Genomic DNA, 11,942 nt, shown 5'->3' on the forward strand with positions numbered 1-11,942 from the left:
TTTACCAATTTAGTCATTTCCAACCAATTTTGTCGGGAAATTGCTAATGTGGATAATTTTTCACAATAATTTATTATTTGTTTATTTATTATTTTATTTTCATCTTCAGTTTTTTTTCTTTTTGTCACTGTGGGCGGTCCTCGCCGGTGAAGAAAAGCTCTACCCTTTTGTGACCGTAACCCTCTCCCTTTATCTCTCTTTCTTGGCCGTAAAGAAAAATTCCACCCTGTTCCTTTCCGAGATTGTTCCCTTTGTCAAGATGGAAGGGAAATTGCACGCCGCTTTCCTTTTTGATTCTCCTTTGCCTTTTCTTCCAATCTCGACGCTGGGCAGCTCAACAAGACAGACCTTCCATTTATGTGTTTATTCAGACTGGCATTGGCTTCGAAAACCATTGCCCTTGAATGGCCGTGATCTTCCTTTCCCTTCATTAGGCCCAGTTTGATTAGCATAGTGGGCCAACTATTGGGCCAACCCCAAAGAAACTTATAGCCGGATATATGCTTCGTTCGATGCGAATGCTTTGTGCCCAAAACTCAACTGTCCTTGATATTTAAACATCAAGAAATGAAGTAACAACTGCGAATGCAAGACTATGCAGATCTATATTTTTGTTAATTAGGAGTCAAAATCTGTCGAATTCGATCTTTAACTTTCTTATTAAATGAAGGAGAAGTCCTCGAACCAAAAATTTATGTGTCAGGAATCAGATCAGCATTAGTAGCTAAAGCTTGGAGAAAGTAAAGAACAACCAATTGTTCTTAACAAGCAAAAGATGAGAAGTGGCATTGCATGGATTCCATCCTTAAATCGTGCCAGAGTTTAATCGACAACAAGGCTTGGGAAATACAAACTTTCATAACAAGTACTAAGCGAAACAAATTATGCTGGAATTTAATCGACGAGAAAACTTGAAAACACGTTGGTATTACACCGAAATTTAATTGACGATGGAACACCTAGGATAAAGATGTGCTCCGGAATTTAATCAACGACACGGATCCAAAAACTACAGGTAAGAATTACACCAGAATTTGATTGACATGCGAGTCTATAAACGATAAAAGTACAATGCACAAAAGTAAAGATACTAAATGATAATAAATTTTTTTGATTTATGCGAGGGTGGGTTCCATAGTAGATAAGTGATCGTATTTATTGTGATTGTGGCATAACTGCTCATGTCTATGTTCTTCTATCTCCAGAAATCTTATGCCCACATTCTCATGATGCCATGATCCTGTTCCCAAGCTATTAATTCCTTGAAAATGTACATCGGTTGTCCCACGATTGTAACTACTCTGCTCTTTAGTGGCTTCCAACTAGTAATCGTAACTTGATGCACTCGTCTTCCTTCTGGTACCTTGATAACTCGTCAATTCTAGCCAGTTGATACCCTTATCGATCATCATTAACCATTCATTGTCGTATGTAGACAATCGATTGCCGATTGTTATCGGTATGCATTAGTATCGATACCAATTTTAACCGTCAATGATTTGTCACGTGCCTCACAATATTTATTTCTTGATCACGAGCTGATAATCTAGTCATTTTTTTTATGCAAACATAAGTAGTAGATTACCAACATTGTAATGTCCAAATAAATAAATTGCATACCTTCTTAAATTTTACAAGTGTGGTTGGTCAGTTACCAACAGCATAACTAACTTGCCAATATCGAATAATTTATATGTAAAACTCTTGCAAATTTTACAAGAAAGTTCATAATATTTTAGAATGTCAACATTGTAAAGTTGAACAATATTTTAAAGAGTTACAATGTCAAATGTGGAACTTTTCTTCGATTAAGTATAGCAATTGCTTTTTAAGTTATTTGCAAACATGCACTGTTCGTGGTGGAATTACCAACCAAAATTTTTGCAACATTTAAGTAACTTTTACTTTTGAAGAAATTCCAACTTTAACTTGACTGAATCATTAATTTTTCCTGTTAAGCTTCATGTTCGTATAACAACTCTTATTTGATTTCTTGATTATGAATTTATGGTAACCACTTTGTCGCGACCCTCCCTAAGGTGGTCTAGAGGAGCGGGTTTAATGGTTTTCAAACGGGACTGAGCGGTTTCTCTACTTGATGTGCTTGCCCTCGTTCAGCACGGGTTCTCCTCAATCCTTGCTGCCCGTTATGTTGAAGAAATTAGATTTGACTAAATGATGAAGTTCTACCTAAATAGAGTCGTCACTAAGCTAGAATGTCAATGCGAGATTTTTTTGCGCGAAAAAAAAAAAATCACACTCAATCGTCTGTTACCAGCAATTTATATCATGCATTATCACTGCTTCGCCCATGCAATGGATGATTTGATATGTCCTAAATTACTAGGGAATCTATTCAAGTTATGTCCCAAAAATGACCAGCAAAGACAAGGTGACAATGGCCCATATCCACAAATAAAGAGCACGCAGATACATCACACAGCAAGATTTTAACATGTACTAAGACAAAAACACACCCCGTCGCTTCTGCATTTTCCAACCCCGTACCCTTCTCTAGAGCACTGTTAACGCATATTTGGGGGCTGCACTTATGGAAACTGATCAGCTTGTAGCACGTGTGTTCTACAATCCTCGCTGCATGCGCACCCCGAGCCGCCATGGCCAGGAAAAGCTCAGCTACTTGAGGAAGAAGACCGAATGAGATATAGAGATGATTAGGGTTGACTAATCTATATGCTATTCATGGGATATATTTACACGGTCTCTCTTGCAACTAGCAAGAAGTAATCGAGGAAGAAGACCAAATGGGTTAATGTGAAGCAGTTAACAAGACCGTCATGTATAGAACACATTTATACTACAAAATAAACGACCTGAGAAAAGAAGCAGTAGCAGAAGAGATGGTAAAGCCAGAGACTTCCACGTTTATGAGTTTCGAATTGGTGGTCGGGGATGTCACGCCCCGACTCTCGAGCCCGCGACATCCCTACCAAATCGCCACGAGGTCATGAAGGATAACGTCCCGGGCGCGTTATCGACCTTTCAACTATATACGCATGCGGAAACGGTTTACTCCCGGACAACATATAAATAAACAGGGATAGCATAGCGGGAGATACATACCAAGGCAGATAATAAAAAGGTAACATGTACGGTTATAAGACGGCAGATGAGCCTTAACCCTACCGAGCTACGGAAATACATACAACCCCATACTTCGGGACGGCTCACTAAGACCTCAAAAGGTTACTAGGTCGGATAAGGTTAACTTCTCATCTACTACAAAAGACTACCCTCATAACCTGGCCTTGGTGTCCGCAAAGCTCCATTACTTGGGACACGAAAATGGTTCCCACAACGGGGTGAGATATAAATCTCGGTGAATCAAGCCTAAGCTCGGTTAGGACACCGATTCACCTAAAACATCCTAACCACGAGGATTATATAAAAAAAAAAACACGATATAGACATATATCCAGTCATCATATCACATGGCAATAATCACTCACATGCATACTTACCAGCCTTCAGCCACACATGATGCAATGCTTGACTCCACTCAACGGCCACATCGGACAACCAACCGAACACGCATCACACTCACAAGTATGCACTGGACACCACACAAGTCCATTTATTAACGATGATCGCGCTCTTGGCGCCACGGTGATGCGGATCCACGCGACCGGCGTGATCGACTCTCACAATTAATGCGATCCCGCATTCTTCCGGCGGGACCGGGCTACGTTCCTTTTCCCTCTCAGCAACGGCTACTACAAGCAGTGTATCCGGTGCACCCTGCACGGCACGGCAAGTAGGCATCCCTATACGGGGCTTCGGTCCATCACAAGCTACGACCGGTATCCGATAATCCCTTAAAATCGTACGTACCATACGGGGCATGAATTATCGTGCTTCTAGCAAGTCGTGTGGTTCCATAAAAATGGTACGGTGTGTACTATGTGTACAGTGCGAACTTGCCAGGAAAACCCATCATCGTTCCTTCATATGACCATACAGCACACCCGACACATCAATCAATTTATTCTCTTTGATTTAGGCCGGATGCTCACACGTACGTGCTCAAAGACTCGACTCAAGGCCATTTTCATGCTAAAATATGTCTTTGATCTTGCACACGGTCATATGCATATGCAGACTACCAAATAGACACTGCAAGGACACACGGGACAATTAACTCCCAACAAACACCAATTCATTCAACGAGAAATCGGGACACTCAAATCAACATTTCAACGCGGCGATCCGCCCAAACAAAGTCATCAATTCAACACGAATTAACCAATTCGATTAGGCCACATAAAGGCTCAATTTCGTGCCAGAGTCATTAATTAGCCAGTTTGATTCAAAATTGCCAATCGATCGCTCGTCCTTAACCTATCGCTCGCTCGCGATCAAATCACAACATACAGTCAAGTTTGCCTAACATCAATTAGCCACAGACAATTCTAATTTAATCGATTATGGTCATTTACCCTAAACCGGGTTTCTAACTAATCCGACCATAATCAAATCTATCTAAATTCCTTACCGACTAGCTAACTAATCCTAGGCGCAATTAGCGCCCTAACCAAGGATTAGGGTCAACTCACCAACAATAGCGGTCGAGGTCGGGTCGGGCACGATTTTCGACGAGTTCGGTGGTGAAATCGCTGCAAACGGCAGCAGCTCAGCGATTGGAGGTCCGGCGAGCGACGGAAGCTGAAAAACAAAACCGACAGAGGTAAAAACAGGGGAAACCGGGCTGAATTTGGGGGAAAAACGATCTCGCGGGCTGAGGCGAGGCTGGGGGAGGCTGGAGGACTCACCTACAGGTCAAGGACGACCTTCGGGACCAGCTGGGGGCGGCGGACGGTGGCCGGAAGCAGCGGAACAGCAGCTGTACAGATCGCGCAGAAAACAGAGGGAAAAGCGGGCAGAACAGGGGAGGTCCGATCGAGGCTCAAATCGGGCTCTACGGGCGGCGGCCGACCACCACAAGCTCCGAGGGACAAGATAGGACTCTAAGGAGGTCGTCGGTGGCGGTGGTGAGCGGCGGAAGGGGGCGGTTTGAGCTGGAACAGAAGCAAAAACAGCAAAACCCGAAAACAGAGGGTTGTCGGTTTCTAGGGCTGTTTGCGGCGGTTCCGGTGGACGACGAGCAGCGGGGTTGGGTCGGGATGGTGGTGAGGAGGCTAGTGGACGTTGCTGAGGTGGTGGTTGGCTTCGACGGTGTCGTGAACGACCGGAGGAGGAGCTGGAAGTCTCGCCTTCAAGGGCGCTAAAACAGAGCAGAGCTTCTGCGGCGGCTTTCACGGCCGTCCGGCGACTGGCGACGGCGCCGGAGGGAGGTGGAGCGGCGGGCGGAGGTGGCTGGGGGTCTGTGGTGGTGGTTGGGGTGTTGGTCGCACGAAAATGGCCGGAGGAGAAGAGAATGGATGTTCGGTGAGGGGGGGCTGTTCTCGCGCGAGCAACAGGAGGATGAGGGAGCAGCAGGAAAGAGAGAGAGAGAGAAGTCACGTGGCTTTGACTGGGGTGGCTGAGGATTGACTGAAGGTGGGGCCCACGGTCATTTCAATTTAATGGTTTTCGTCTCATACGTATAATATCTGAGGGTGGTTCCGTGATCTGACAAATCGGGACTGATTGGATTTTTGACTCAACAGATTGGGAATAAAAATTTGGATTTCCACGGGCTAATTTCGGTCCGGAAAAGTTTAGGCGCGAAGAATAAAAATCCTAATTCGCGGCGACCACGATTTCGAGACCCAATCGAAATCGAACGACATTTCGAGATTAGTCCAAATTCGTCACTTTTATCCTTGCGATCCAAAATTTGCACCGACTAAAATTCAATTCTCTTTATTTTTATTGAATTCGGGCAATTTACATGGTTCGAATTTCCCGGGCGTCACAGTCCTGCCCCGGTGAGCTCCCTCCATCTAAAAGAGTCTTGCAGTTTCATGTCTATGCAGATTCAGAAACTCCATGTTTCGCAACAGAATGGACATGATCACTACGGGGCAGAAAACAGGATCAGTTCAAAAATAAACAGACAAATATAGGAATCAATTCAGCTTCATACGAACTCGGCAGAAAACACATCAGGATTCAATGTTATACACGAGGTTATAGGCCAGCATATTATGTAATGGAACACACGTGGATCTAGCTCAGAAATTTTATCGAACAAATGATAGGTACCTCGGCCAACATGATATTTGATGAAGAATGTCCTTCAAAATAGGCCTATATGACAAAATTCTACCAACAATTTAGTAGTGAAGGAAATTCTCCGTCGAGGCCTGAATCGAAACACACACTGACCTAGTTCAGGCATTTCATCAAGCACGTGATATACATCGGAGGAGCTTAGATGCAAGAGTAGAGCAATGATTCAGATCCAGATTATCACAAAGTCAACGCAGCAAGTTCAGATCATTAATGGAGCCTCACTCGCAGCTGATTTTCACACAGGCAGTAGCTAGAGCTCTCAGCCTCTGCTTCGAATCTAAAATAACGAGAAAACAGAGCAATTGTTCTCTAATTGAAAGGAGACTGATTACCTGTGGGTGCAAGGAAATGAAAAGCTCGAGGGAGTGCAGGTGCTACGCAGAACACGCTGGACGGAAACTCTTTGGTTAAAACAAAGTCGTATCCACCCAATGACGAGAATATTGTTACAAATTCTTGGTCGAGATCATCCTGCCGAGCTTCTCAACTCCAAATGGGCTTCCAATCTTTATGGGTCGTACTTGATACCAATATTTGTCATGGGAAAACCTTCTTCAGACCATCCGAATTCAACTTCAAAGAAAGAAAAAACACAAGCAAAAAACAAAAGTTAGCACAATAAGCCCAACAGTCAAGTCTTGTTCTGACTCCCTTACAGAGAAAATACAAGGTTGTCTACATCATACTTACTTGCCACACTTTCATCGTTGTCGGATTCAGTATAACCAGCTCAAAAATACCCAGCGTGGTCGCGCGCGGTAAACCCGGGACCTCTGTTATCATGACATTTACAGTAACTGTCACGGTTCAGCAACCGCTTGCAGCGTTCCACTGTGGAACATTCTAAATGCAAATCTGAGGTGTCGGCCAAACTCTCCAACGACCTGCAATCGTGAATCCACAACTTCTGTAAAGATTCCAAGTGGTTCAGACCTTCCACGCTCCTTAGCTTTGGACATTGTCCTACTCTGAGCTTCCTTAACTTTCTCAATTTCGATAGGTCTGACATCCTTACCATGGAACTGCAATCCACGATCGATAGGAAACAAAGGGATCCCAATTCTTCAAGGCCGCAAAGCTCGACAAATAACCGGCATCTACGCAAATGTACCTCTTGGAGATTCTTCATGGGCGACAGATCAAGTACAATTGGGAGGACCTCACGCCCATACATCTCTGAATGTCTTGATCTTTTCACTACCAACTCAATCGATGTGTCCTCCGTTCTAGTCATGCTCCTCAGCCAATTGGAACCAAATGCTGGCATCGAACAACTAGCTAATCTCAATGTCGACAAGTTCTTCAAATTGGAAAAATTCCATGATTCAATCAGCAGATTTCCAAGTTCTAACTCTCTTAAACTAGACCCGACCTGGGGGAGAAAATGCATGCTTCTGCGGAACTCTACTCTTTCTGCGAGCTTTAATGGGGGACTGATAATAGTGGGAAGAGCACTCCCCTGCGCAAATCGCATGCCTTCATAGGATTCGTCACTATCAAGCGTCCATTTTAGACAAGTCAAACTCGAGGGAAACCTAGGCAACTGTTTAAGCTCAGGACATGATTCCAACTTAAGCATTTGCAGATTAGAGAGGTAACTCAACATGGTGGGCAGTTTCAATATACCTGTATATGATAAGTCTAGGATCCTCAAACAAGACAATCTCCCAATTTCATTAGAGATTTCGCCAGTCAAGTGGTAACATCTACTAGCATCTAACTCTTCAAGCTTCTCCATAAGCCAGATCGCACTTGGTAATTTTGTTATCTGACTTATGCGGGTCATCCTGAGTATTTTCAATTGCTCTAGATTGCCTATTGAATCGGGTAAGTGACCCAAACTTGTCAATGACAAATCCAACTCAACCAAGGATTGTAACTTCCCAAACGAGTCCGGGAGTTCCTCTATCATCGTACACCCGGATAAATTCAACCGCCTAAGTTTCACTAGCCCTCCAATCGAGTAAGGCAATTTGCTAATCAGCCTATGTGATACATCAAGGGTCAACAATGACCGCAAATTACCAAACGTCCTCGGAAGTTCAAGTAGCGTATTAGGCATGACAATCTCTGTCAAAGCTTGTAGACATCCTATTTCTTCAGGCAACTCTTGAAGAGAATCACATCCCTTCAAGTTCAAAGTAGTTAGGAGCTTCAATTTACCAATGGATGGATCAATTGCAATTAAGTTGCGACAGCCTTCAAGAATCAATCTCTCCAAGGAAACCAACGTAGATAAATCAGGTATTCTCATTAAGTATTCGCAATTGCTGAGATCTAGTACTTTTAGTTTAGTTGCCACCTGCAAAATAAAATATATACTAAGAAACACTCTGTAGAAAATAAAATGACAAGAAATGATACATGTATACAAGGAGTGGGATGGTCATATCATACTCTGATTTGGTTCCAACCAATCCATTTCTCCGAAACATAGCTGTGAGAAAGGTCAAGAACAACTAAATTAGCTAGATGAAAGTTTGTAGCCACAAACTCGTGAGGGCACCATCGCCAAGAAAACCATCTTAAATTAGAGAGTAGGTTATTGAAGTCTCCGACAAGGAACACCCCATTCGCTTCCAAGAACCTCGGGTTTCGTAAATTAGCAACTTCATCATGCGTAAGAATGTCCCCACGATATCCTAATGACAGAGCTTCTATTTTCCTACTTCCCCGACAATGGAAACACCAAGAAGTCCACGTGTGAAGGTCAAAAGCAAACAATTTCAAGCGCTGAAGTCTACAAAAATTCACATGAAAATAGATTGGTATTCCCTTTCTATACCTCTTTCGCCTTCGGAATGCTCGGGGCTTCCCGATGATTCCACACTCTACTATGCTCGCGGGGATCTTTGAAATTTTCTTCACGGACAATTGCCCGTCCGAGGTCGCGTACTTGGTCATGCATCCAAAAAGTATTGTCATCTTTGATTTTTATCAAGGACATGAGACAGAGGACTTCAATGGCATTGTTTGGGAAGCATTCACAATCATCCCACATGTAGAAAGGGTAGGTTTTATCCTCATTAACAAAAAAACAAGCTATATCCGGAAATACTTGCCTTTGTGCATCATCTAACCTTTCATAAGTTATCATCAATGTTTTTTGCACTTCTTTGGAAGGAGCTTTTCCTAGCTTCTTCAAAGTGTCTACCCAAAATTCTTTAGATTTACTTGAAAGGGATGAACCTGTCACTTCAAGAGCTAAAGGAAGCTTTCCCAAAGTGGAGACAACTTTTTTCGAAAGGGAGACATAATCATCAGGTGGAGAGTCTCTCCTGAAGGCATGCCTACTGAAAAGCTTAAATGCATGATGAAATTCCATTTCTTGTACTTCATAAGTAGAAATATCAGCGGACTTTAAAGGGCCTTCACCTGTTGGTTCTCCATCAATCTTTAGGACACTTTTGTCTCTAGTAGTAACGATAATCCTGCTACCAGAGCCGAACCAATTTTCTTTTGCTGCCAAACTTTTCAATTGCTTTTCTTCATCAATGTCGTCAAGAACAATCAGAACTTTTTTATTACTAAGTACCCTCTTAATCATGTTGATCCCACCATCCGCGTCATGAATTTGGTTGACGGAACGAGAATCAAGAAACTTGGATAACAATTGTTTTTGCAAATATACCACGCCATGTCGTTCCGATGACTCTCGAACATCCGAAAGGAAATTTGAGCATTGGAACCGAGAAGACAGTCTGTTGAAGACGACTTTGGCTAGGGTTGTTTTGCCAACACCGCCCATTCCGTGGATTGCAAGGAATTGCACACTATCTGACTTCACATCCAACATCTTGATTATAGCATCTACACGATCATCAACTCCAACTAGATGTTCAGTCACATTTTTATAACCGACATTCAGCTTAGCCAAGACAGCTTGAATTATGGATTGGATCAGATTTCCTTGGCTGCCATAATGAAACAACCGTGTTAAGGACGACGTTTATATAGTAAAAATGCTACTCCCTAAGTGAATCAATTGCCCTCCCATGTTGAGGAAAAAAAAAATCTAGGGTGTGCTACCACCACAAGAGTGTTGGTCACTATTGGCCATTACCCGTGAGAAATCCATTCTCGACGACGAGATGAATAAATTATATTTTCCACCAACAATATCGCAATAGAACTGAATAGAAAGGAAAGGGAAATAAACATATGACAATTGAAAAGTTCAAGACATTTACCCTTCATCTTTCTTCAAGTTCCATCCCTTTATCTTGCCCACATCGATGAGAGCCTTTTCCCATGACTTTACTTCAGTGCGAAACGTATTCTGGATCTGTGAAAGATTCTGTCGGTATAAGTTTGTTTTTAGCTTGACATCAACAGGTTCCACGTCGAAGAAAATCGGCAGAATCTCTTTGTTCCCGTTTGATTTCGAGGCGCACTCGACCATATACGCGAGCTCTCGGAGGCACCAGTGGCTCGAAGCGTAATTTGTGGAGAATATGGGAATGTAGATCTTGGACTTCTCAATTGCTTGTAGAAGTTCACCACCAATTCTTTCACCGACACGGAGGGATTCATCGTCCCTAAAGACGAGAATCCCGGCCGCAACCATACTGTGATAAAGACAATCGGTGAATCCATGACGGGTGTCGGGTCCTCGAAAACTTAAAAAAACCTCAAACGAAGGTCCAGATGACGCCCGTGAATTCATCCCTCTCCATTGTAGCATCTTTAAACACCACAGATATCAAATCCTTTCTTACTCTCAGGGAAGTTTGCTGTGGGTGTGCTTGGTTCTGAGCGTGGGCTGTCAATATCTGGCGTCATGGGAATAGGGAAGAAGGCACTGGTCTTCAAATACCCCTCGAGTCAATATAGTCAACACCTTCAGTCATGCAAGAAGCTTCCGGGAAATTTCCCAAAAGATTCCATTGATCAATCAATGGGTTCCTACCTAGGCTAGAAGTTTTCGGGTCCCATTCATCCACTAACAAATTTAAGTTTGCAGGAAGAAATTAATTTTCAAAGTAATTATGTTAATTGTCAAGTCTTCGCATTAGTTGGAGCGTCGGCCGTCGAGTGAGGATCAATACATGTTACATACTCCGCTGTATTAACGACAGCAGAAAGAAGAAAAACACGTAAAATGTAGTACAGAAATAGCGAAGAGGAAGAGTCCGTTTGATCGAAAGCAACTTTTTTTTTGTTTTTTTTTTTTGAGAAAAAAAAATCCAATTTTTCAGTGTTTTGATGACAGGACTAATTGGTTTACGGAACACGTTTTTCAAGAAGTAAAAAACAACAATAATTATAAGGAAATTTATGTTTTTCGTTGAGACTCAGTGTAGGGTTCTCACAATTTCTCTGAGGCATTTTAAGAAATCTAAATGTTGAAAAACACTACACAAAATTAAATTAACGATATACATCCAACTCTTCAATTTGTTTATTAAGTCTAAATAACTGTTCGATCGAATTGCATATGTTGTAATGCTTATGGTTCCGTAACTATACACTCTTTCTTAGTAGTGAGATCCAGATACGACCGGATTCTGTATGGAGAACTAATAGGAGCATTTGGCGTGCAGCAAGAAGAGACAAACCAGAGGTAGAGAGGCAACCTACATGACCTAATTGCATGTGAGAACCCTTTCTAGTCCACATACACTAGGTTTACTTTACTAAAGAAAAGCAGTAAAGTCACATGGTTGCACGCGGTTTACGAAATTGTTCAGTAAATTCTGATATGCATTAGTCACGTTCACAAGATATGCGAAAAGAATAGAGCGCGA

At 42.6% G+C, this 11,942-nt stretch overlaps 1 protein-coding gene and 1 long non-coding RNA gene across 2 annotated transcripts in view; both read right to left on the bottom strand.

Annotated features, from left to right (window-relative positions):
* Window positions 1–7,370, bottom strand: part of LOC125315382 — a 26,213-nt gene extending 18,843 nt beyond the window's left edge. Inside the window, exons 1-2 of the long non-coding RNA XR_007198622.1 lie at window positions 6,886–7,370; window positions 6,745–6,768 (exon numbers count right to left, since the gene is read on the bottom strand). This is a non-coding gene — a long non-coding RNA (uncharacterized LOC125315382). The remainder of the gene's footprint in view (window positions 1–6,744; window positions 6,769–6,885) is intronic.
* LOC115751238 (disease resistance protein RUN1-like) lies at window positions 6,403–10,762 on the bottom strand. Its single transcript, XM_048280688.1, has 6 exons — window positions 10,386–10,762; window positions 8,981–10,109; window positions 7,307–8,497; window positions 7,129–7,217; window positions 6,936–7,079; window positions 6,403–6,472 (listed from the first exon to the last, which is right to left on the bottom strand). The coding sequence occupies exons 1-6, from the start codon at window positions 10,760–10,762 to the stop codon at window positions 6,403–6,405; spliced, it is 3,000 nt and encodes a 999-aa protein (XP_048136645.1).
* Window positions 10,763–11,942: the final 1,180 nt, after the last annotated feature.

This window comes from Rhodamnia argentea, chromosome 6 (assembly GCF_020921035.1).
Source record: "Rhodamnia argentea isolate NSW1041297 chromosome 6, ASM2092103v1, whole genome shotgun sequence".
NCBI classification, from domain to species: domain Eukaryota; kingdom Viridiplantae; phylum Streptophyta; class Magnoliopsida; order Myrtales; family Myrtaceae; genus Rhodamnia; species Rhodamnia argentea.

Excerpts from the sequence above, each read along its gene's own strand:
- LOC115751238 (XM_048280688.1), bottom strand. The coding sequence starts at position 10,762 with ATGGTTGCGGCCGGGATTCTCGTCTTTAGGGACGATGAATCCCTCCGT. Across the intron at positions 10,110-10,385 it reads AACTTGAAGAAAGATGAAGG|CCAAGGAAATCTGATCCAAT; the intron begins GTAAATGTCTTG and ends TCATTATGGCAG. Across the intron at positions 8,498-8,980 it reads GCATTCCGAAGGCGAAAGAG|GTGGCAACTAAACTAAAAGT; the intron begins GTATAGAAAGGG and ends TTTATTTTGCAG.